Source organism: Adiantum capillus-veneris, chromosome 17, assembly GCF_014529385.1.
Source record: "Adiantum capillus-veneris isolate H3 chromosome 17, ASM1452938v2, whole genome shotgun sequence".
Classification (NCBI taxonomy): domain Eukaryota; kingdom Viridiplantae; phylum Streptophyta; class Polypodiopsida; order Polypodiales; family Pteridaceae; genus Adiantum; species Adiantum capillus-veneris.
In genome coordinates, this window is record NC_140947.1 from 46,848,279 (window position 1) to 46,875,829 (window position 27,551).

The following is a 27,551-nucleotide window of genomic DNA, read 5'->3' on the forward strand; positions in this document are numbered from 1 at the left end:
TGGCTCCCTTATATTTTTTGTGTGGCTTCAGCCCCCTTAAAAGTAGGTGCTTGACTAAAGAAAGGATATTGATGTTTACTTTGTAAGCACGGCATGGCTCCCTTTGAAGCCAGGCTTTTTCTTAAAGAAATTTTTGTAATGAGAAGGGTGTATGTAGCCTCTGATTGATGGTTGTACTTGAGGCGGGGGTTGATCTCCCCCCTTTTTCTGTACCAAATTTATTCTCCTCTTTATCCTCTAGCTATCTTATTCTATACCAAAATTATTATCCTCTTTATCCTCTAACTATCTTATTCTGTACCAAAATTATTCTCCGCTTTATTCTCTAGCTATCTTATTCTGTACCAAAATTTTAGGGGGGAAAAAATACATAATCTCAATCTATTCTGTGCATGTGGCATTCATTTTGCCAATCCATACAACCAGTAGCATTAAGATCTTGAGCTCCAATGTCTCTCTCTCTCTTTTTTTCTAGAAAGATAAGAAATTTAATTAAATTAAGCTCAATCTATTTTGTGCATGTGGCATTCATTTTGCTAATCCATACAACCAGTATCATTAGGATATTGTGCTCCAATGTCTCTGTGAGAGAGAGAGAGAGAGAGAGAGAGAGAGAGAGAGAGAGAGAGAGAGAGACAGAGCTCAGAGCCATTCTCCATTCATGGTGGTCGTAGTTTTTCCCCATGTTGCAAATGACCACCAAACTCTCCTCGAGGACATCCCTTTAGTTAGGCACTAAAATGACGCCTTCAAACAAAATTGGTGTCGTCCCAAAGATGAGCCAACTTCGTAAGCCAATTGTTGTTAAGCTTTATAGCAACCTCCTACCACCAGAAGGCCTCCAATGACCATCCGCCAATAAGGGAAAGCCATGGAGACCAGTGTGGGCTAGAGTTTTTACAATAGCGAATTACTTCTCCCCATTCCAGCATCGATGCTGCCTTATCAAAGTAGCAAATACACACACACACAAATAGACCCACACCCATCCTCCTCATGTTAGGTGATAATTGGGGTGGTCCATCAAACCCACAATCTTGGGGTTAACAACGAAATGTTCTACCAACAAAACCCGATTTTAATATTAGGTATTTGTTACAACTAAATAATTCATCCTTTTGTTGTGTATGAAATGTATTATCATCCCTCTCACTTGAAGGCCTTTTTCATACATGTAGAGCTTTTATATCTCTCTAGTACCATAACTAGTTCATAATTTAGGAAGCCTTTCTTCAACACATTTGGAGCATACAACTTCGACCTAACTCATTCGTAAAGAAGGCTTAATTATTTGTTTTGATCAATTTTCTAAACCAAGACTCTTTTATAGGGTGTGATTTTTTTTAAAAAAAAATCTAAACCAAGTCTCTTCTATATTGTAAGAATGCTCCCCTTGATGCTAGATACAAAAATTTAGACAATGATTACTAGTAAATAACACATATTGTTCTTTTGTAAGAAATGAACTTATTACTCTTTCACTATCTTCAATTGAATGCTCCCTACATATAGTTTTTTTTTGTTTGTTGAACACTGCCTACCTACTTAGAAGAAGTGATGGTTTGTTTTGATCAATTTGTTTATGCACTTTCCCTCTATGGGCTGCTAAAAATTCGGTCTCTTTCTTGTCTTTTATCTAGAAGTCCATAAACCAACAAGGCCTCAAAACACTTTGCTACCTAGCCACTGTACTATATGGCCGCTTTAGTACTTTATGTAGAATGCAATATGGTAGTAGCCATGATTTCATTTCTACATGTCATGCACATATGATTGCCATTCCCAAAGCCACTTCTTAGTACAAGGTTAATTCCACTTTAACAAATTTGAAATTAACCATGGCTAGCTACATACAAGCATGCACGTTTTTGGTTTGCGTGGAGTTGATATTATTCTTAGGGTGCCATTTTATCATGATTTCAATCCACATATTGATTACAACACTTGTTCTCTTTCTTTTACTCATAATGGTTAGCATGTGTGTTTCAAAGTTTAACTTGAAAGTGACAATATCCACTCTTGTCACACACACACACACACACATAAGCTAAGAGGGCAATAAAAAAATTATGCTTGTAAATGAAATCCTTGCTTAACCATGTATTGCATGTAATGATATAATTTTATCTCAATTTCAGTACTTTTTAATGTATGAATTTCATCCTGGGTTACTTTATTCTTGTCGATGTAATACACCACCTTGTTGAGCAACCTATCAAGTAAATCCTCTTGAACAAGGCAAGATTCAATCTCAAGTTAAGGATTTATTAGACAAGGGGCTCAAACAATCCAATAGTTTACCATATGGGGCACTTGTTGTTCTTGTGAAAAAGAAGAATGACACCTACCATATGTGTATTGACAATTGTGCTATTAATAATATTACTATTAACAATAGGTTCCTTATAATATTTATAAATGATATTTTGAACAAGTTGAAGGGGGTAATTGCTTTCAGTAAAACTAATTTAAATTCTGGTTATCATCAAAGTAAAAGTAATAGAAGATATTGTGCATAAAACTACTTTCAAGACACAAACGTGGCACTTTGAATTTTTTGTTATGCCCTTTGATTAACAAATACACTAGGCACTTTCACATGCACGATGAGTTGTAATCAAGATTTTACTTTTGTGTTTTCATATTGTTTTCAATTTGCTCAAGAAGAATCAACTTTTCTTGAATCTTGAGAAAAGCACATCCTTTCAAAGTGAAATTGAATATTTAGGCCAATTAGGTTTTAAAAAAGGAATTCACAATGATCCTAAGAGAATCAAAGCTTTTATTTGGCCTAGACATATGAATTGTGATCAACTTTGGGATTGTGTAGCTATTATCTAAATTTTCTTTGTAATTTTGCCCATAAAGCTCACTATCTCACATTGCTTTTGTACAAAACTACTCCACATGTCTGGAGTGATTTCTTTTGAAGTACTCAAATATTCTTTGACACATAAACCATTGTGGTTGCACCTTCCTAATTTTCATCAATCATTTTTTGTTGTTATTGTGTTGATGCTAGTGGTGGAAAAGGTTTAAGTGTTGACTTGATGTAGGATAATTATACTTTGGCATTTGAGTTTTGTAAGTTTAAACCAACTAAGGTTAAGTAAAGGGCATATGAAAAGAAACTGTCCATTGTTATTTATGCTCTTTACATTTGGGGAAAGCGGATAACTACTACATGCTTCATAGTACTAGTAATAATATTCATTGTTATTTAACTTGATTGTTTATTATAAATACTTTGGAAGGGGTCACTTACAAAAAATGTGCCTATCATGAGAGTTCAATAAAAGGACATTTTAGATATTAGAAACCTATAAAAATATATTTAAAGAGGAGATTTATTTATTATATTTTCAAATTCTTTTACAGATTTGAATAGATAATGATACATTATATTCATTAAAAAATTCATAGATAAGGGATTTTGATATAGGCCTTGAACACACACAATATAATAAGTTTTGACAGAGTAAAACTCCCCCCAAGTATTTAATGGATTCTGAATTTTTCATAAAACTTGACAGCAAAGCATTAAGCATTTGCTATCACAACCTTTGATTTATTTAATTGGGTCGATTTTAATTAAATATTTCAGCTTACTCTTCAATATCATGCTCATTGTATTTGTTGAGTTTTTGAAAATAATGCCTCAATTTAATTACATATCTATTGTTAAAGGTATTTATTTTGTGTATATGTCTGACACATATGTACATGATGAAGATTTTAGGTATACATGGTTGAAATGCATGCACATCACTCATAATCTTTGGTTAATTATGCCCTTTCTGATAATTTTCTTTATTTTAAGAAAAAGTTGTATGTCACTCAATTCTTTTCTTTAGAAGAATTTCATATTGCCCCATATGCAAGTTGTAGAGGTATTGCTGCTATATTTTAAAATATTTATCAGGATGTCTTTCTTGCATGAAACAAGATGTCAAACAACTTGTGTCTCCATGCTTGACTTATCAAAAGGTTAAATCATACATGGGTAAGAAACTAGGTCTTTTATACCCTCTTCCTATTCCCGAAAGACCTTGGAAACATATTTGAATGGATTTTATCACACTGATTTTCCTTTTACTATTTGTAAGCATGACATGATTTGGAATATTGTAAATCACTTTAGTAAGCAAGCCTATTTTATTTTGTGTCATTAAAACATCACTTATATCATTATACACAAAGTTGCTAAATTGTTACACAACTCATTTAGAATGTATATATAAGCAATACATGCAAAACCTTTCAAGTGTAATAATAAATCTAGTTTTGTGCTTGTAAATCTTTCCTCTTGTGTAACACAATGTACAACCACTATGGGGGTCCTGTTCATAATTTAAAAGACATTTGAAACTGCTTTAGCCCATTCATAAATGAGGCAAGTTTCTCAATGCATGCACAATCTCCCCAGTATGCCTATTTTTCTTCTTAGTAACACCATTTGTCTACAAATTATATGTACATGTAAATTGCCTTTGAATTTGATTTTTTTCCAAGTGATTATACTCATTTGAGAAGTACCCTAGCCCTCCATCTAACCTCATATATTTAATCTACAAATCTATTTTCTTTTCAATCATAGACCTAAAATTATTGAAGTGAGTGAACGTCCACACTTTCCTATTGTGATTAATAAAGTATATGCATCCACACATATATACTTAATCTACAAATATATTTTCTTTTCAATCATAGACCTAAAATTATTGAAGTGAGTGGACGTCCACACTTTCGTATTGTGATTAATTAAGTATATGCATCCATGAAGACTTACTATACAAGAGCCCGGTGCTACCCTCTGCATCCCCTTCCACTTCCCCCCCTCCCCCCCTTTCTGAGCTTGTGCCCCCCCCCCCCCCCCCCCCCCCCCCTTGCTCCCCTCTCGCGCTCCTCCTCCTCCGCCTCCCCCTCTCTGTTGTGCTTCCCACCTTCTCCCCCTCCCCCCCCCCCCCCCCCCCTTTTTGTGTGTTTTCCTCCCCTCCGCCCCCCTTTCCCTCTGCGCTTCTCCCCCTCCTCCCTCTTCCTGAGCTTGCGGCGCCCCCCTGCTCCTCCCTCGCACTCCTCCACCTCCCCCTCTCTGCTGCGCTGCCTCCCTACTCCCCCTCGCTGCCCCCCCCCCCCCCCCCCCCCCCTCTCCTGCTGTTGCGCAACCCCCCCTCCGTTTTTTCCCTTCTTCTTGTTCCTCCTCCCGTTCCCCCCCCCCCCCCCCCCCCCCCCCCCCCCCCCCTCCCTTTTTTTTCCCTCTTTTCGCCCTCTGCTTCCCGTGCATGGGTGTGTTGTTCTCTTTCTTCGCCTGCTTCATCCCTTCCATCCTCCCCTTCTTTGGGTAGCGGACAGAGATGGAGGAAGCATCCCATTCGCAAAGGGACTCCGCTGAAGCCCCCTCGCCCGGCCCCGATGCTTCCCCCATTCGACTCTCTCTCACCGATGAAGAGAGAGCGAGACTAGCTGCTGAAATAGAGCGGCTCCAATGCTTTCTATCATCAACAAAGTGGTCGGAAGCCGACGTAGTAGAGGAGAGTTGCGTGATCTACTCCAAAGTCGCTTGCTTGTTGAGGTGGGCAAGATTACAGATGTGGAGCTTCTCGGTCGTGGCTTCTACCAGGTCGAGTTTGAGGACCAGTCGGCACTCGCACGGGTACTTGAGCTATCTCCTCTAGCGTTTCAATCTGCCCGAAGCCTTCTTTCGCCCTTGGGTCCAGAGCTTTGACCCAACAACAGACTCCTCTTGCTTCTTCATCCCGAAGGCGGAGAGGGGTTCCAGTTATAGCATGTTTCCCTGGCCTTCGACGCGAGTATGTGCATCTCCTTACTCAGATTGGGAAGGCCATTGGGACCTACATTGAGATGCATTTTACGGCGGCTTGAGTGGTCGCCAAGGCGGCTGTCATTCCTTCAGTACGCGTATTGATCTCGGACCCTGCTTTGCTACCGCAGGAGATTTTATTGCCATCCCTTGCAGATGGTTGGCTGACTCAGAGAGTTGAGTATTCGGGCATTCCGAATCAGTGTTTTGTCTGCTGGCAGGTCTGTCACTTGGCTCGAGCTTGCCCTCAGAGAGCACACTGAGACGGGCTGGGCGTGGAGGCCGGCTTGGGCCTAGGCAAGGTACGGATGCCTAGCAGACATCTTCCGTCCCGCACCAGACTCCAGAGGAGGCCGGGACTGCACAGCCTCAGGCACCAGACTCTCAGACCCCCCCCCCCCGACTGGCAGCAGGTTCCTCAGCGTCGCCAGGCAGCTTCGGGGGCTAGGGAGCCAAGACATCGAGGTCGTTCAGCCCCTCAGCAGTAGTGGGTTCCTATTGGGAACCGTTTTAGTGTTCTTCACGAGGAGCCGAGTGGAGACTCCTTGGGGACTTCCTCATCTCACCAGGAGCCGAGCGCTCAGGTTTTGACAGCGGCCTAGACACCTCCCTCTTCCGCCTCTCCTCTTGCGCGCACCTCCACCACTCACACCGCTTCTACTGCCGCACCTCCTCCTGCTCTGTCACCTTCTCCCTTGCCCTGTCTCCACTCCCAGGACTATGCCTTCGACTCCTCGTTCTTCTCCAGATCCTGCTCCTCGTAGTGCCTATCGGTCTCAACAGGGGGCGTTTACAGCGAGCACGACTGCTCAGGAGGGCATTGCCTTTCCCCGCCCTCTTGTTGTGGTCAGTACCTCACCCATGGCTGCGGTTCCCCCTGGCCTTGTTAGCTTTGCCTATCATCATAGGGGGGAGCACTTTGTCTACGAGTTCACCCGCTTCTTTGGGGATCAGGATGATTGCAGGCCAGCCACATGCATTTGAGTCCATGTCTTGGCATTGGGCTCACAAGGACCTGATGCGGTTGATTGCCGGCTAGCCACACGCATTTGAGTCCATGTCTTGGCATTAGGCTCATGGGGACCTGATGCGGTTGATTCAGTAGTGGCTTTCTCTTTTCCACTATGTGGGACTTCTCAGGAGGAGTGGACTGACAGCTCGGCCATGCGATTCTTGCGTGCACATGTTATGGAGTTCTCTCATCACTTGGGAGATATGGAGTGCATCGATGTATTTACTTGCTTTTGGGATCTAGCCAGATTTATGTTGGTTCCTGGCATGCCAGATGCAGTAGAGAGACAGGTGATTATGTATTTGTTTGTGGAGTCCAGGATATTGCCTTGCTATGTATATATTCATGAGGATGAGATTGTGCAGGAGGTGGCTAGAGAGCATGCAGTTCAGACTTGGGCTTGCCTTCGACGTGCCATGTATGAGTGATTATCCTTTTTTAGGGGGCGTTTGGACTCGGACTATTCCCCGTCCAAACCGGCCTCTAAGATTGTGAGACTTGCCGCCGTTGTGGCGGCCTCTTAGTTTTCACAGTCACCATGAGAGTGATCTCATGGAATGTACAGGGTCTTGGAGGCCCAAACTTCATGCGTTATAGAGGCCGGTTGCGCCAAGAGTTGATGCGATGCTTGACTGGGGGCCAGATTGACATTCTTATGCTTCAGGAGCACCAATTGTCAGATAGCCGCACTCGGCGTTGTGGACAGCTTATGCGCATAGACACAGTGAGGTGTTTTGGTATGTTGCTTTTGGCCCCTCTGGTACTCAGTGGGGAGTATGTATATCTATTGCGGACTCATGGCAATCGGCCATCATCGACAGAGGCATTATTGTTCCTGGCCACGCCCAGTGGATTCTGTTGTAGTGGGGGGAGGTCAGATGTGGCTTTCTGAACCTCTATGCCCCAAATCATGAGAGCGCTTGAGGGATCTTTTGGACACAGATTCATGATGCTTTACCTGATGCAAATGAGTGGTGCGTTGGTGGTGACTTCAACATGATTGAAGCACCAGAGGACAGACTTGGAGGCAATGAGGTCACCAATCATGGCTCAGAGTTGGCAACTTGGGAGAATTTATGTATGTCTTTGAGGTTTTCAGATGTATGGCATCATGAGGGTTTTGCTAGAGAGAGGGATAGTCTCCTTTTCACGCGGTCCGGCAGACGCATCGGAGGGACTAATCTCTCTCATATTGATAGGATGTATATCAGTGACATGCTCGGGGACCGAGGTGGCTCTATTGGTATTATGGCTGGTACATGCATGTCTGATCACTTTCTAGTTGTGTTAGTTCTTGCCGTTGGGGACAGATGCTTTTCTCAGTCTCTCCGCATCCCTCAGAGTGTGCAGATTGATGAGAGCCTTGCTGAGCGAGTTGAGGAGATTTGGAAGCTTTCTCAGGATTCGCTTGGGCGCGAGCCGAGTGTCTTGCAGAGGGCCTCCTGCATATCAGTACCTTTCTCAGTCGAGTCAGCGGCTCACACTGATTCGCGAGACCGAGCGTAGACTTCACAAGAGCGTTGCCTCCCTGCAACGTTTACTACAGCACCAGCAAGATTGCCAGTGGGTTGGCACTCAGCTTGCGTAGGCTCAGCAGGAGCTCCGAGAGACCAAGGAGCGGCGACATGACTTCGTTTTTCACATGAGGACAGCTCAGTGGACTCAGGTGGGGGACAGAGTGACAGGAGAGTTCTTTGCAGTTATTGGACCGCGGCATTCTCACATTGGGGTGAGGAGACTTAGACGACATGACGGCACTACAGCCTTAGAGACTGAGGAGTTGAGGGAGATTGCTACGTAGTTTGACCATACCCTATTGACAAAGGAGATCCCCCCTCCTGGGGGCTTAAAGTGCAGACAGCGTGTTTTGAGGCATGTGCGCAGGACAGTGATGGCAGATGAGATGCGTGCACGGTTGTTGTTGCCTTTTTCGGGTAGTGAGTTACATGATGCAGTTCGCGCCCTGGCTCATGACAGCTGCCCCGGCAAGGACGGACTAATGCCTTGATTTTTTCTTCGCTATTGGGAGATCTTGGAAGAGGGGCTACAGCTTGCCTTCCAAGAGGTGATGGACAGAGGCTCACTGCATGAGGCTCACTGCCTGAGAGTATTGCAGAGGGATTGATCTTTCTTATCCCCAAGGAGGGGGGGGGGAATCTTGAGGAGATCAAGCATTGGCGGCCAATCACAATCTGAACTCAGTCTCAAAATCTTGGCGAAGGCTCTGGGGATTGTTGCAGCAAGGTATAGAGTTGTGTGAACAATGCGGTTGAAGATGTGTTTGGTGATTTGTAGACGCATCTGATTTCCCAATCAATGTGTTCATGAATGGCTAATATAACTTGAATGATTTCTATTCCTGGAGCTAGAAATGTTTTTTGCAGAGTGGAGCTTGATGCTAGGCTTGTAGTAGATTGAAACACCTATTTTGTTGTGGTGATGTACATGATGAAACTTTGGTGCAAGATCATTGGAAGGATTTTTTTGCTTTGTTTCTTGGAGGCATAGAATGTCAGAACTTGTAAAATTCAAATCGTCTTTGATATGTTTGAGATATTTCTGACTAGAAACGATGTTCAATGATTGAATGATATGATGTGTGTGTTTGTATGCGAATAGAAATTTTGTCAAATACTCCCATTTGGCATCATTGTTGAGGTGGTCAAGCTCATCAAGCACAATTTTGTCGACTTTGATTTGAGCTAGATGAATCGGATTGAGAATGTGGAGGTTTGATGGATCTTTGATGCGAGAAAGAGCTGTGTAAACCAATCCATGTGAGTTTATTGATGTTGGATCAAAGGCTACTATGCTCATTGTCAAGCCTTGTGACCTATGGATAGTGCGTGCATTCGCTGCTGGTATTGGAAACTGAGTTCGAGAGACAGTGTTTAATGCATTTTTACCAACTTGAAATTCTTTTGTTGTTTGACAAATTGGTGTCCACTGAGGGCCAATGGGAATCGTATTGAGGTGTTGGTTCACATGTCGTTGTTTGCAGCTTGTTGAGGAATCAAAAAACTCTATCCATGCAATAGCGCAGTTAACTCTACTGTCCACAAGCTTCAGAATTCCATCTGTGCCATTCACAGCACCGTCGGAAATATCGATATTGCCACCACAAAGTTCGAAAATCATTCCTGCTTTGAGCTCCAAGGTTGAGGACAAGTCTGCTGTGTTTTGTGGGTTGTTTGGAACAACTAGGTATTTTGAGCAAGTTTTATGGTGGTTGTCTCTCGCATGGATTATGTATGCGTGAGTAGGCAATTCCTCAAAAACAAGTCGATTATGTGAGTCTTTCAAGTTATTGGTGAAGCATAAATGGGGTGTTGTAAATTTGCTAAAGACCTTGTTGGTATGGTTGGTATTCAAGAGCAACAAATCCTCGGTTGTGTGTTTTGCTTTGCGTATTCTATTGAGAATGGCAATGAAGTCATTATCTGATTGACGCATTGTTTTTGTGAGCTCGTGGCATTTTATATGGGTAAGCCAGAATGAAGGCGAGAGCAGTTGCAGAGAATCCTGTGGCTCCCTAAATATCCAACGATCTCGAACCGGGCTTTCTTGACACAGGTCACCGCAGAAGATGACATCTAGACCACCGAATGGCTCTATGTGATTGTGCTTAATTGATCGCAGCCTTGTGTCTATGATACGCAAGAGTCTATTCCCAATCAAAGATGCCTCATCAAACACAACAAGCTTGAGGTTTCTATACAGTTGCGAGAGCTTGGCAAGGCTCTTAGAAGAAAGAGAAACATTTGGTTGGAAGACAAGGGGTAAACGCAATGTTGAGTGAATCGTTGTCCCTCCAAGGTTGAAAGCTGCTTTTCCTGTATATTCCATTAGCAATGTTGAGGGAAGATGTACATCTAATTCAAAGGAGGCATTGTAGTGACGAATCAAGCCTTGCAAGATTGGTTGCAAAGTGAAAGTTTCCCCGTTCCTGCACCACTAGTCAAAAAGAGATGGATTGGTTGAGTTGGTTGCAAGTGCTTTCTAATCATAATGTCGTCAAAAAGGGAACGTTGCTCGATGTTCAACTTGGACACAAGTGAGTGATACTCCTCGTTGCACAATGCCAATTTTCGAAATGTTGGTAAGGATCTTGTAGTGGGTTTGCTTGGTTGAATATCAAGTGCCAACTCATATTTGTATGACTCACCAGGCTTAGATCTTGAGGATGAGGGCAATGAAAGTGTGTTTGAGGTTGCTGCGCGAAGTTCTAGCTTACAATATTTTTGACGATTGTCATCTATAATTGCATAGTTTGTGGTATATTTGTCTTTCCAACAATCAACACTTGTCCCAAAGGTTTTCTCATCGCCCGTAAATGGAGGGAACAATAAGCAAATCTCATGAAAATTCCTCTCTGCATCCTTCTCCAGAATGAAGTTAGCATATCGTATGACTCGAGGGTTCTTAGACTTGCGGGTAGAGGGGTAAAAGCATGTAATGGTGTCTACATAACTGGTGTCCACAGACACTTACTATGAAAGTATGGTGCTATTTTTTCTATATAAGGGTACAATGAGCTCACATCATGTTATATATCAATGGATAGGTCTTGAAGAGTAGAATTTAAAAATATACACTCCGCTAAGTTTTGAAAAATTTTGTAAAAAATTTACCATGCCCCCATTTTTGTGCTATGCTATATAATAGCAGAAATATCTTTCCACCTATACATGCTTTTACCCAGAGCCACGCACACACCGGTAGTTTCTTGCATAATCAACCAAACATATGTGTGCAAGGTTGTCTGGACGATGGGTGTACTTGGTGACAATATCGTCAAAGAAAATGTTAGAATCATCAGGATTCAAAGTATTCAATGCAGCTCTTCTTTTCAACAACAATGTGCGTTGGCTTTCGAAATCTGTATTGAAGAACACGAATTGTCTACTCGCACTATGTAAAGGCAATGAAAGAGAAATGTATGTGGCTTGCTGTGATGTCATCTCTTGTGTATTGATCAAAGCACCGCCAATTTTTTTCAACCGATCCAACGTTGACACACTTGTCTTCTTGCAATCTTGCAATATGTGCTTGATTGTTTGGCTTGTGATCGAATCGTTTTTAGTCATGTATGATGTGAAATATGCAGGAGCACAATGGCCATTGAATATAAATTGAATGTCAATGTTTGCATCCCATAGACTACACAACTCTTTGTTGAAATTGTTTGTGTAAATGTCTTTTCAAGAGTAGTGTTGGCTCTGTGATGCTCACCAAAAGGGACTTAATGTACACTTCTTCAGTCATTCCCAAAAAGGCCAACCATTCATCATATGACACTTCTGAATCATGTCCAAGAGCAAGCAATTGATCGTCAATGCACTTTTTGCAGGCTAACAATGCGGTTTTCTCCGTTTGTGCCACTGTGGCTAGATATAGAATCATAGTTTCTCGAGAGGGTGGACGTGGAAAACCAAACCGGAAAAAGCTTTTACATGTTTTACGATGGTAGTGGGCTTGCACGCTTCTAAGAGACTCTTCTAACAAATTATTGTCGGTAGCAATATGTGCGTCGATAAAATGTATTGTATCATTATCCGGCGCTACACCAAAGAGAGGTGCATGTTTTACCCAAAGCAATCTATGATCATACTGACTTCCTCTATTTTGAAACTCGGTCACAAAAAAGTAATATATCAACTCACCAAGAATGGCATTGTTGCGTTTCAATTCCGTTTTCATTGCTTGAAATCTATGGACATAGTATCGCGCTGTTGTTACAGGATCAGAACGTACAAGTGCACGAATGAATGAGGCTTTGGTTGGGTAATTTGATTCTTTAATATGAGGATTCAATGCACACAAACATTTTTTCAAAGGGTCCCATCTTTGCTCAGCACATGAAAATGTTACAAAGAAAGTCGGCTGGCCCAATTGACGAATGGTTGCAAACACGTTTCGCTTAAGCTTCACCTTGTAATCGATTGAAGTGCGTAGTGATTGGAAGTCGTGGTACCCTAGCTCGGATGAAAGTAGCTGCTCTATGTTAGTGCTAGCTTGAACATCTTTTGATTGTAATTGCTTGCCACAAAGTTTTCCCTTGCGTAAGCGCACCCATATAGATCCAAGCACTTTCGCAATAATAATTTTCATTGTTTTGAAGAACAAATTTTCAATGTTGCTTGCAAATCGTCTATCCACATTTTTAAGCTCCCATTGTGCTACTTTTTGGTATTTTTTCTTCGGCAACACATGGTACTTTCTTCTTTGACCAAAAAACAATGTTGGGAATGACAACTCCTCACAAGATTCATCATCGAAAATGCTCAGAGGTCTGAATCCCTCACAAGGCGCTATACTTGCAACTTGTGAATTATGGTCCACAACTTGTTGAGCGGAGTAGATACCATGCACCAAAGTGTCCGTAGAATCATTATCGTCTTCAAGATATTCTTGGTGTGGAGTGCGACACACATCTGCATGGATTGTGGAACTAGATGACCAAGACATATCGATAGAAACACCATGCTCAATGTACAAGGAAGTGCTCAATAGGTCAACCAAAGCTTGAAGTACACAATTTGGCCGCACAATGCCACTCAAGTAGGCATGATCATAATCAAGCTTACGCTTTATCTCAACTAGAATTGAAGCTTGATCACTAGAGAAGAGTGGCAACACTCTTTGTACTCGTGACAAATCTGCCATTACATTCACAATGCTTCCGCGTAAACCAAATTGACCTTCAAAGTTGAGTTCTCGAATTTGTGCGAATGGTATGCGCAAAGATACAAGAAGACTCTCTACTGAATTCAACCTTTCTACACTAGATATTTTGACACTAAAAGTCATCTCTCTTCTCATGCAAAATAGTGGTTCCTCTTGTTTCTTCAATGCGACCTTGCACGGGTGACACACTCGAAGCACCTTATCATCAACCACCGTGATTGATTTTATTTTTTTAAGAAGCAATAACTCCACCTTTGACATGCCATGCAAACTTTGACGAAACATAAGTGAACCACATGAAGCACAATCAAAAGAAGGGGTATCCTCGATGATCTTCGCATATTGTGAAGTTCTACTAGATGAAATTGTAGAGATTCTTTGATGTTTTTGAGATGACTTGGAGTACATATTGTAAATTTTGGTTGTGACTTGCTTAAGCGTAAAGGTGTTGGGATATAGGCTCAAGAAAATAGATGCAATTTTCTAAACAGCAACATTATGGTTGTCAACAAGAGTAGCTAGAGACAAACTAGCCTCTTTAGTCCATACACATCGTCTACGTTTAGGTCGGTCAAAACCACCAGGAAACCATAAAAATTCACCATGCAAACTCAGTACGACCAAAGATGGCAAAGTGGATGAAGATGGACAATCATGTGCAACAAAGGAGCGAGCTTCACGTATAGCCTCACCTTGGTAAAAGTAAAGTTTACACGCAGCAGAAAACATCATGCACATTATACCAACCAAGTGTACGCTTAACATCATTGAGGATTGGCGACTAGACAAGAGAGATATTATAAATTTCCTTTGATCAAAGGAGGGCGATTGAAGACTTATGATCCAAGGCTGCACTCAAATTTTCAAAATGTCTTCATTTGTTAATACGATTTGCTCTACAATAACATCAACAACTTTGGACTCAAGAGATTGCAACGAGAGGCTCAAGTTAAAAAGATGAAGTAAGCTTAGCAAAACATCTTTGTTGCTCAGAAAGTTACATATAAATATGGGATCAAGGTACAATCTTTTACTTTCTACCCACAAAATGAGATCACTTGCCATTTTACAAAAAGTATAGCGTAACAAAGAGGACACACAACTAAGCACCTTTGAAATCAGTAACCTGACCCGACTTGTCAATAGTGAACCAACCAGCCTTCTTAAAGTTCAAGAGTGAAGATTTTAAATCCACCAAGCTTTGCTCAAAGAGATGCAAAAATGGACGAGAGAATCCAAGCACAGTGTCGACTACAGCACCTTGTAAAATAACACCAACAACCTCTCCATCTTGAGGATATAAGTTGGCAGGTAACACTGGTTGCTTATTGATTGTAGATTGTCTCCCACATGAGTAGCAAAATGGGTTGCTAGCTTGGCAGCTTACATTCAAACCTTTGCACGTGCCACAAAAGAACTCCACATCCAAGCTGTTCACACTCACAATCTCCAAAGTTCCAAACACCTACGAATTTCACATTACCAATGAGGATTATAGCGATTTTTATTTGATATGCAATAAAAATTTTACCTTCTTCCCAAAGCCTAAATTCGAGACTTGTTTATGCAAGTATTCTTGAAAGACATCAGCCAATGAAGGAGGCAATGGACACAAGATTGTAGCATCAACGACACTTAGAGTGTTCGACAGGTGCTTGAAGACGTTGATGTTACGAGCAACACAAGTGTAGAATCCCTTTTCTTCGACCTCGTTGACCATAAGTTGATAGTCGAGGCGCCATGTTGGGACAAACAGAAGCTGCCATAAAACAAATCTCAGGTAAAAGACACGCACTATAAATTTAAAGGTTGGCCAACACTTACACTAGCTCGATCGCTTGTTGACGGCCCATCAGCAATAGTCAATCGAAAACCAGAAGTGTTGTCACTTCTAGTTGCATTCTCTATTTTGACGACAATGAACGCAATAGGTTCCACCGACTCGTTAGCATTAGAACTTTGTGCCAACAGCTCTTTGATCTTCTGTTCTGGATAAAGGTAAAGGCAACACTCAAAAGGCTCTGCCTTAACAACCAAAGTAGTTGCATCCGCATACAAAGCCCACAAACAGGTACCACCGTATTTTGCAACAGCCCTTTTTACACATGCCCCCTCGATGCGCACGTAATCATGAACAACAAAGGCCTCAATAAAGTCTGAGAGGTATATCTCAGTCACAACAAAAGTCACAGTATGGCGAAGTAGGTATATACCAAAGTTAGACTTGGGTATACTTACAAAGCACTTTGCCTTCCAATGCAAATCTAAAATTTGCAGTCTCTGACAACTCGGAGAGAGCTAAGTTTCTTAGGGCAGGGGTTATGGCTAGCTGTGAGGAGAAAGATTCAACATTAAGCTCATCTTTCTCTTCGCCTATATTTTTTATCAAAGGGGACGAGAATGAGGTATCTGCCAAGCACCTAGTCGCCTTACCGAAAAAAAACCATTAGTGTGAGCAAAATACTCTATCGATTAATAGAAAAAACAGCAAACATTACCTCTAACTGCGAGCAAAGCCTTTTTTATAGCTGAAGAAGAGGCTTTATTCAACTTTCCTCTTGGGCTAAGTTTTTTGCTATGCGAGGAATATTCAGAGAACTGATTGGGGTTTCGAGACAAAGGTGAAAAAGCAGCAGCAGTGCTACACTTCGTACTCTCAAGAAGCTCTACTTGCAACGAAGGTGCTTCTACACGCTCGGGCTCAGACAATGCCTCATCAAAACTAAGATCTACAAACATATACTCATGTCAATGCTCGAGATCACATGCTCAAGGTAATCACAACTCAAATAAAATCTTGTTAACGTACTCACCCTTCATGGGAGTATCCATTGTATGAGGTATATAAAGCTAGAATTGCAAGCAACTATGAGCAAGAAGAGCTTAGGCCTTAGGAAAAGCATATGTATATTGTGCAAGAGATAGTTATATATATAAGAGCTGTATGAGAGGCAGAGGAGGAGTAGTGCATGTGTTTCTATAATGAGAGCCAATGCCTCACGTTTAGCATAGAAGCCAAGACAAGAGAGATTGCAATAAAATGATACAATATCTTTTCATATTAAATGAGAAGATATCATTTCACGTTTTCAAAGTAAGAGAGCACGTTTTTGGAGGGCAACTTTATTACGCGTCTTGGTGGCAATGAAAGTAAGCTGTAATTATTTTATTCTTTTAAAAGAGCAAGTTAATATCTCATAATAAATCCGAATAAAATGACATTATAGTCAATAAATATATACTAGGATGGTGCATTTATCATGGGCGACATGTTTAACTATGGAGATTTTAAAATTATCAAAAGTTTCAAAAAAATAAATTTAGAATTATTATTTATAATATTAAAAGCTCTAGACTGCATTAAAAGAACCTAGTTCTATTCAAAACCCTAATCTTTCAATAAATAAAACATGTTTCTCAAAAATAATATAAACCTGTCTGCTTTATAATATTAAAATTAAGATTGTGTACAATAATATTTTCTTAGTTTTGATCAATATTTAATGGGAAGTTATAATACCAAAGAGACTATTTTGCTTAAAGATTCTATACTAAGTTTGAAAACAAATTAGCAACAAAATAGAATTCATAAGAAATTACTAAACAAAATTATCCACAAGAGCAATTAAATTCGGCCTTGACATTTGTCTTTCCTTATCCCATAAGCTCATAACAGAATACCCAACATGAAGGATGTAAATCCATAGTTGGGTATATAGTCATCATCACAGCTTATCCAATAGTACCATTCGTGTTAATGCTCAGTCTATTTTTACTTCATCTCTATTCATGTAGAGATGAATAGCAAATGAGCAGACATCACGGCAAATCCCCGATACACTGAGAGCAAGCCGTAGATAAAAGGCCCTATTCCTTTGACTGAAGAGGCATAACAAAAATACTTTACAACAGAGGAACTTGACACATACTACATACAAAGCTAACCATAAGGACAAGACAACAGGGGATCGAAACAAGGCTACTAAATCTCACGTCACCATGAAAGAAGTAATTATATAAAAAACATAACCAATTTTAAGCATCAAAGATGCTCATAGAAGTCTAAAAGGAAATTTTTTTTACTGTTCCAAGATTTGCCTTGCGAAACTGAGAGATGAAAGTGGAAATCTTGATTACTTAAATACTTTTTGTCACTCAACTTAATCAAAAAACAGTCCTGGATATTAGCAACTGGTGCATACAAGAAAAGCCTTGAGCTTCTTTAGCAGCCGCAAACCAGAATTGAACATGGTGTTAGAGCTATACAATTAGCCAAGCTAATGGCCTGAGATCGACAACATGTGTGTAGGTACTCCAGAAAAGTTTTCATCAGCGGATCTGCAGAGTCAAAGCAGACGGTTGGTATAACAAGAATAATCAAATCCGAATGTACTCAAGACTTTGAACACTAAGAAGAACAACCAAAGCAGAAGTAAATAAATAAAGAAAGGGACATGAAGTAAAGACAAAGATATCCGGCCCCAGTCCATACCCAAAACCTCAACTATACGTAAACCTCAACATTATGTAAACCTTGATATTATCTAAAGGCAATAATTAGTGAACTTAACATCCAAATGAAATTTGCTCGCATTGCGTCCCGGCCCTTCTCAGCAGCCGTGTCTCAGCAGCCAACTGTATAGCTACTACTGCCCTGCAATGCGAAACAATTACAAACACAAAATAAGAAAGCAAAAGCAAAGCAAGATAGACATGGCGCATTGAATGGAAAAATAAATGCAAATAGCTCGCCAGTAGTATGCGCATCAACCAAATCAGAAGTATACCATCTTCAAACACAAGCTCTTGAGATGCACTTCACAGGCTCATGAATACGGATTAAACTCAGGCCTGTGGAAGCGGCGGGAGACAAGGCCCAATGGGAAAGCAGCGAATTCTACACACGCTGGCTGATTCTGCACACGATGGGCGAGCTCTCTTGGCATCGAAAGGCAGCTTCTACAGCAGATTATACACACGCTGAAGCTGTCAAGCGAAAGTAGAGGGGCTAACATCGTGCACGCCCATCGTAGTGTAGAAGCCCCATACCTAATACCTGATACAAGAAGAACACATAAGCCAAAGCAGAGAGAGAGAGAGAGAGAGAGAGAGATACCTTGATCTCTGTGTGAGCGAGGGCATAGCGGCTGCAGAAAGGCGAAAGCAGTATCGCGTAGCAAGCTTATTCGCATGTGCGGCTATGGCAGGATCATGGGCCTGACTGCCTTGACGGGGTTTTCACAAGAATGCGCACCCAAGCAACCCTCTTGACCTCGCCATCCCTCTGCGGCTGTGGTTGCAGACGAGAAAGAAACGTCACTACGCATCCAAATGATGGGCTACTTGAAAACCTAAACAGCGTGCCTTATCACTCCCTCCGAAGATCATCATAAGCCAATAAAAATGCTACACATCGGCAATCCATATCCCTACCTCTACCTACCACTTAGGATACCCATTTTGTGCGCATAGTGGCCACATTCCCCACCACTTTAATCATGCCACAAAGCGGTGCTTGATTAAAAACCACAAAATGAACATAAAAAAATAAAAAATATTTTAGTCAGCAAAAAGAGAAGTGATCTCTATAGCCTTTGTGAAGGAGTACGAGCGGAAGTGCGACGCGAGAGAGAGTGCGAGAAGAAGAGCACAACGATATGGTGAACTCGCTCTACTGTAATGTGTAGAGCATAGTGAGTTCTTATTAGGTTTTTACAAAAGAATATGTGTACATACCTGGCGGCCCGCCCACTTACGTGGGCAACCACATTGGGCTTTATACCCCAACAACCTCCCACTTAAAGTCCAATGTGGTACTTTAAGTGTGAGAGAAGCTACTATACAAGCTAATATACAAGAGATGTAGAGAAGTGATGTACTACCCTACACCTAACTGCTTGAGAAAATGCGCAAAGCTCTCTGAGGGAAGTCCTTTTGTAAGTAGATCAGCAGGATTTTCTGTGGTGTGAACTTTGACAAGCTGAAGTTGCGTATCCTCGAGCATTTCCCTGATGAAATGATACTTCACATCCACATGCTTTGTCTTTGAGTGATAAACTGGATTGCGAGCCAATTGTATAGCACTTTGACTATCACAATATAACACAGGCATCTCTTCTTTGATTCCCAAATCTATTACTAGTCGATTAAGCCAAATTGATTCTTTGCATGCCTCTGATGCTGCAACATATTCAGCCTCTGTAGTAGACTGAGTAACACAATCTTGTAATCTAGAATGCCATGATACTGCTCCACCAGCCAATGTAAAGACATACCCTGACGTAGACCTTCGGTTGTCTAAGTCACCTGCATAATCTGAGTCTGTAAAACCCTTTACACTTAGCTCCTGACTCCCATAGCATATACGCATACTCTTTGTAGCTTTCAGGTATCTCAATATTCCTTTCACCGCCTCCCAATGTTTCTTGCCTCGGTTTGACATGTATCGACTTACTACTCCCACTGCAAATGCAATGTCTGGGCGAGTAGCAATAATTGCATACATCAAACTACCCATTGCAGACGCATATGGAATCTTATCCATTTCAGCCTGTTCTTCCTCAGACACAGGACAATCTTGTTTGCTAAGTTTCACATATGGTGGCAATGGAACACTCAATGCCTTTCCCTTCTCCATATTGAAACGTTGCAAAACCTTGTCAATATACTCTGTTTGAGATAACCAAATCAACTTCTTTGATCTGTCTCTCTCAATGCGCATACCAAGTATATGACTTGCCTCACCCATGTCTTTCATGTCAAACGATTTTTCCATCTTTGACTTCAAAGGTGAAATTTCTTCCAAGTGTTTGCCAGCAATCAACATGTCATCCACATACAAAATAAGGATCAGTCAACTACCATCCTTAGCCTTCTTTGTATATAGACAGTGATCGAACTCACTACGTTTGTAGCCTTGAGAAAGCATAAACTTGTGGAACTTATGGTACCATGCCCTCGGTGATTGTTTTAAGCCATAAAGACTCTTTAACAACTGGCATACCAAATCTTCCTTGCCTTTCTCAACAAACCCTTCTGGCTGCTGCATGTAAATTTCCACATCTAAATCACCATGCAAGAACGCTGTCTTGACATCCATTTGGTGCAACACCAAATCCAATATGGCAACCAATGCAAGAAAGCATCTCAATGTAGTCATCTTGACCATTGGAGAGAAGACTTCATCAAAGTCAATGCCTTGTTCTTGCCTAAAGCCCTTGGCAACAAGCCTTGCTTTGTACTTTGCCTGACTATCATGAGCGGTGATCTTATACCTGTAAACCCATTTACAAGGTAGAGCCTTTTTGCCCCGTGGTAATTTAACTAGCTTCCATGTCTGGTTTTTATGCAGAGCTGTCATCTCTGACTGCATGGCCAATTGCCAATTCCCGGAGTCCTTCATTTGCACTGCTTCCTTGTAACATGAAGGCTCATTGCAATCAGTCAACATGACATAGTTCATAGATGGAACAAACCTATCAGGAGGTCGCGTGACACGTCCAAATCTAAGCACAATAGGTGGCTCAGGCTCAGCCACAACCTGTGGTTCCACTCTATCCTGTCCTTGCTCCTCTTGAGCCGTGACATTTTGTCTTGCACATGCAGGTCCATCTTCTTGGAAGACAACTCTTCTAATCTCCTCAACCCTCTCTTGTTTAGAATGATATTTGGATTCATTAAAGTGAACATCATTGCTGCGGACAACCTTTCTGGATTCGGGATCCCAAAGTCTGTACCCCATCTCACCAGAATTACCATAGCCTAGAAAGATGCACTTTCTACTCTTTGGCTCAAGTTTGTTCCTAAATTTCTTAGGAACGTGAGTATATGCCTCACAGCCAAAGACTCTGAGATGTTTGTATGAGGGCATTTTGCCTGACAATACCATCTCTGGCACTAAATCCTTCTGCAAAACCAAGCTAGGAGATCTATTTACAAGATGAACAGCTGTTCATACAGCTTCAGCCCAAAACCCATTTGGCAGTTGTGCATTAGACAACATACTTCTGACCTTCTCTTGTATGGTCCTATTCATCCTCTCAGCAACACCATTTTGAGGAGGATTGTAAGGAGCAATAAGTTCACGTTTTATACCTTTTGACTCGCAAAAGTCCTGAAAGGCCTTTGAAACATACTCTCCACCATTGTCAGTGCGTAAGCATTTAAGCTTCTTGCCACTCTGATTCTCCACAAGTGTCACAAACGTTTTGAAAACACTAAACGCTTCATCCTTGTGCTTGAGAAAGTAAACCCATACTTTCCTCGAGTAATCATCTATAAATGTCATAAAGTAAGAAGCTCCCCCTAGAGATGGGTTAGGCATAGGTCCACACAAATCACTATGAACAAGTGCCAACTGTGTATCTCTTCTACTGCTTCTATGCTTATGTGGCTGCTGTGTTTGCTTACCATACAGACAATGTTCACAGAATTAAAAATCATTAAATGAAAAGCCAGGCAAATAACCAGAACGAGGCAAGATTTCCATTTCCTTCTTGGACATATGTCCTAACCGGCTATGCCACAAAGAAACGTTCGGCTGCTCGATTACATTGATTACATTTTTAGAGACATTTGATACATAAATCATGTCAAGTCCTCCAGACTTTACTCCATATGCTACTGTCATAGAACCCTTGGATATCTTCCACATGTTCTGTCCAAAAGTGGTGACGTAGCCAGCATCATGAAGTAAACCTGTGTTGATCAAGCTCTTTGTAATTGCGGGAACATGTCTCACATTCTTCATCGTGAAAGAAGAGCCATTCTGAAACTTCAATTGAACATCTCCAACACCTAAGATCTCACATGTCTGCCCATTGCCTAGCCGAACATGATCTTTAGTGGTCACATAAGAGGTACACCACTCCTTGTTTGGAGACACATGAAGTGATGCCCCTGAGTCTATAATCCAGTCACTCAGTGCATTTCCATCAGATGCTATAAGAAGAGCTGAGTCCATTGTATTCTTCAAGAAGTAGATGTCTCCTGACACTAGACTGTCATCCTCTGCAACAGTGTTTGTCACATTTATTTCTTGAATCTTCACTGAGGACTTGTTCTTCTCACCATGGTCTTCAGCTTTCTCTTTGCCTTTTTCTACTTTCCATTCTCTGCAGTCTCTTTTCATGTGACCCTTCTTGCCACAATGGTAGCATTCTATGTCACTCTTGCCTTTAGCACTGCGGGACTTGCTACGAGACAGATTCCTCTTTCCACCTTTGTACTTTTCTTTGGTCCTTCCCCTGACAACTAAGGCTGTTCCTTTGCCTTTGTCCATTGTCTTTCTATTGGTTTCTTCAGTAAGCAGACTTCCTTCTACACCTGCTATGTTCAAACCATCTGGAGGTGCAGAATTACTCAAAGCTGTGCGAAAAGTGTCCCAACTTTCCGGCAATGTGATCAACAGGAACATAGCTCTAACAGGTTCATCAAACTTGACACCTTGAGCTGACAACTGACTATAGATTGTGTTGAATTCATTTAGATGATTGGACATAGGTGTCCCTTCTTTCATCTTCAAGTCAACAAGCTTCTTAAGCCAGTATACCTATGAAGCTGCACTCTGCTTCTCATAAAGATCACTCAGCTTTAACCATGCTTGATAAGCCGACATCTCGTCTGCTACATTAAAGTAAACGCTTTCTGCCAAAGTCAGCATAATGGTAGAAAGTGCCAATTCATCCATTTCGCTCCATTCATCTTCGTCCATATCTTCTGGTTTTATCCCTTTGAGCTTTATAGGTTTTATCTGCTTCTTTTGTACCAACACGTGCCAAATCTGCTTCTTCCACAATGGGAAATTGGTTCCATCCAACTTCTTGATATTGTAAAGGGCAGTGTCATGTGATCCAGCCATAGCTACGCTTCACAGTGGTTTACTTTCCTGGGAAAAATTCGGCAGAGTTTCCCCTGTAAACTGACCTCTGAACCAATATCAACCTGTCAAATGAACCAAAAAAGCTTCAGATTTTGCATAAATTTCGGCGGAGTCTCCTTTGTAAAATGGCTCTGGTGTACTCAAAAACAGACCAAAAAATAGCTCAAAAACACTGTCTCTCTGACACTGTAAGCTGCGGGTAAACCTGTCCTGCACCTGTACTGTCTCTGACTGTTCTGTCACTGTCCTGTAAGCATAGACTGCGACAATGCCTCAACGGCAGTAAAGCAAAGATGCAATCCCAACTGTCTAACTCACAATCAATACATCCTAGCTGCCTATCTAAGGGTGCTCGAGGGATCGCTCCAAGACCTGTATCACCGAAAGGATCTCAACATTCGAGAATCCCCCAGCTCAATAAAACCTCACTCGACCCTCAACAAAGGCTGCAGTAAATCTGACAGTACATAGACTTCCCACAAAGTCATACATCCACAAATTTCCCACTGTATGCTGTAACCGCTGCGGCGGTTGTTTGCTGCGTGACTCACAGCCAGCAAACCCTCAACAGACATGCATCATCTCTGACAATACATCCCATGTGGAAGTACCTGCAATGTCAGGATGAAATCTGGAATATCAAGCAGCAAACACAAGCTACCTGATGAACTAGTGGATGTCGCCTACAGACTGTGTGTAGATGCGCCCGTGTCGTATGTGACACGCCTCCAAGAACTGTGAGCCGTCCTTCGATGTGTAGACAGCCACGAATCAACACTTTGGGAGTGTCGATATCCTCAGCACGTGCAGTCGTAGGCCGAAAACCCCAAATCTGCAGAGTCGGATCTACACCCGCCGAGACCACGTAGTCGAAAATGGCCTGCGCAGACCTTTGTCGAAGCCGAACGGTGACCGAGATGACCTCAGAATGAAATTCTGAGAACACCGAGTCCTTCGGGTACACACACAGGATTTGGGGCCGTGTCTTCGCCTGTCGAATTTCACTCCAATCTGAGCTGGTGACTCTAGCCTCCTGCAGTGCTGCCCCGAGTCTGGATCTGAGCTCTAATACCAGTTGAAGGAGTATGAGCGGAAGTGCGACGCGAGAGAGAGTGCGAGAAGAAGAGCACGACGATATGGTGAACTCGCTCTACTGTAATGTGTAGAGCATAGTGAGTTCTTATTAGGTTTTAACAAAAGAATATGTGTACATACCTGGCGGCCCGCCCACTTACCTGGGCGACCACATTGGGATTTATACCCCAACACTTTGCCTTTTGGGTAGGCCAAAAAAAAAGTATATGCATCCATGCATATATGCAATCTTTTTTGGCTCCCATATGTCTAAATGTACCACCTCAAGTGGCTTCAACTTAGGGGAGCTTGTGTCCTTCAAAATAAAAAATGAATTGTATTCATGTAAGTAAAGAGAGGGGGTGGGGGTGGGCGCGGGCGCGGGGCACGACCCTAAGTGCCACGCTTTCATTGAGAACCCCTAAGTGGGATTGGTAATGGGGGATGCTTGGATGCTTTGACCCATCTGATTCTCTTTCTGAAAGAGGGGATCATTAAAAATGGGCGGCCAGGTGGCAAGGCCGCTAGGATTCCTAGACACAATCAAACTCAAGCAAGGAACTACCTATGTGGATGCTCTTCCACTAGCACATAGCACTCACATGCTAGTGCCTAGTGTGTGTGAGTGCCATAGATGTTATTTTTGCCCAAATTTTGAACGACCTATAAATATGGAAGTTACATAAGTACTTCACATCTAATACAATCTTACTTCTCACAAAAGAGAGAATAGCTTTGAAAAATCCTTAGAGCAGGCTAAATGGGTATTATACCATCATATAAACACATGCATGTGTGCATGCCTGCACGTGCACGCGCGCACACACACACACACACAATCAAACTCTGGAAAAGTAAATTCCTAAAGAGAGCCTCGAGAAGCCGCCATCGCACATCGAGACCACCTAAGCATTGGCACATGCTGCCACCATGCCACAACCACCTGCCACATGATTGTAGCATGCCCATATCGAGCCAAGGATCCACATCAAAAACCACCCACATTCGAGGAAAACGGACCGCAGATCGGCACCTTTGCACGTCCAATGAACCGTCAGGAAGGGCGAAAACAACTGGGCGGGCACAGTCAAGTGTCCTCCCCCCCCCCCCCCCCCCCCCCCCAAAGCGATCCCCTGTACCCGGAGGTGCAACAGCGCTCCCGCTCCTAAGCTCATGCCCACCCTCCAACGTTGGCCATAACATCCTACCTTAGTCCCACAAGGGGGCTGCCCCATAAGAGCACCGCAACCGGCATAGAAAGACATCCTGCAAGCCAAAATCCTTCTACACCTTCACTATCCATGGCACCTCTACAACAATCACCCCCTAATCCATCACCATTGATCAAGCTTTGCAAGAAAAGATGATCAAACTCTGCGTACGAAAATGCAGCAAAGAGCAGAAAAAAACATTGCAAGATTCAATCAAAAGATAAAGCTTTCCTCATTTAAAGCCCTTAGGTAGTACTGATTTGTAAAAGATAGATATTTTTGGATCTTTTAAAGAAAAGAGAGAAAAGAAAGAAGAAAAAAATAAAATCATGCTCTCGTGGGAAAGGGTAACCTATAATTGGTTACCCCCTCAAATTTACTATTAGAGATTTTACACATAATAGACATGCACACTCACACACAATGTTACTCAACATTTCAAAAGAAAAGAAATAGATTTTAGCCTATAAATAAAATTTAAGAAAAATCAATTACAGCTTGCCACCTTTTCTCAAAATGCAAGGGGAGGCACAATTATACTTATCCCCCCCCCCCCCAAACAACATGAGAGTGTATGAGAGGCAGAGTAACCCAAGCTCAGTTATAGGTCACCCTTCCTCGTGCGAGTACACTCTAAGAGAGAAAAAGTGTGTGATATTTTTAGAGAAAGAGAGAGTCGGATAGTTGTAAATGATCCAAGAAGATAGAAATTATTAGCATGATGTCATTAAAAATTTCATTTTCATTTTGAAAAACATAAAATTCTATTAGATATCTTCAAGACTATGAGAGAGAGAGAGAGAGAGAGAGAGAGAGATTTGATTATTTTAGTACAACTATGGCAAGGAGTGAGTGAGGGAGAGGCACTCTAAGATAGATTGTGTAGCGAGCAACTTAACGACAATGTGTGTGTGTGTGTGTGTGTGTGTGTGTGTGTGTGTGTGTGTGTGTGAGAGAGAGAGAGAGAGAACGCTCAATGCTAGCTCTAGAATGGAAAAAAAAAAAGAAAACATTTTTAATGTACTTTATATCCATTTAAAAATATGTATATTTTTAGTGTACTTTTAGCTAAGTTTTTATGGTGGAGATATCTAACTTAACATTCCACAATCCCAGAATGGGAACTACGACGTCAAAAAATAGGCTTGGTAGCAAGGGTTGAGAAGGGAAATTGATATAAAAGACAAGAAAGAGCACATATCACATTTTTAGTAAATACAGAGGGCATAAGTTGATGTTGAGAAGGGTTTATAAATAGAGCACGAGAAAGAGGGAGAGAAGGATCGAGAGTTTATAGGTATAATTCGTATGGAAAAAGGTAAGCAAGAAATCATACTTTTGGATCAACAAAGTGAGTTAAAAAACAAGGATAATAACCTTCTTAGAGAGAGAAAGACGTGAGACTTAGACATATGGATAGAGAGATAGAGATGGAATGGCCAAGAGATAGACACATACAACCATAACCACATAGGAGAAGAGAAGGAGACAAAACTATAGCCATAGAGATAGAGAGAGACATAGAGAGAGAGAGAGAGAGAGAGAGAGAGAGAGGAAAGCAGAGAACAAAGTGTGTGTGTGTGTGTGTGTGTGTGTGTGTGTATGTGTAATGTAGAGTGGAGAAAAACTGAAGTGCAAAGGCATTCAAGCTCATCACCACTATTTGAGAAATAAATTGCTCATTTTCAAAGGTTTTGCATACAAATTTAACAATTATAGTTAAAAGAAATTAATATGAAAGTTCTTCTCACAACAGTCTTTAGAAGGCCACTTCTCCAAATTGAAATTATATGAGAGAGAGAGAGAGAGAGAGAGCGAGGATTTTTAATGGATACAAGTGGGAGAGTTCAAAAGTTAAATTTACCC

General features: G+C 41.7%; 1 protein-coding gene and 1 pseudogene across 1 annotated transcript; one reads left to right on the forward strand and one right to left on the reverse strand.

Annotated features, from left to right (window-relative positions):
- Positions 1-5,290: 5,290 nt before the first annotated feature.
- On the forward strand, positions 5,291-10,231 carry LOC147437174 (uncharacterized). The gene has a single exon (XM_086485869.1). It carries the CDS (start codon positions 7,830-7,832, stop codon positions 8,337-8,339), a length of 510 nt encoding a protein of 169 aa, XP_086341995.1. The 5' UTR covers positions 5,291-7,829; the 3' UTR covers positions 8,340-10,231.
- Positions 10,232-14,622: 4,391 nt separating this feature from the next.
- The window catches only part of LOC147437175 (uncharacterized), a 262,737-nt pseudogene continuing 249,808 nt past the window's right edge, over positions 14,623-27,551 (reverse strand).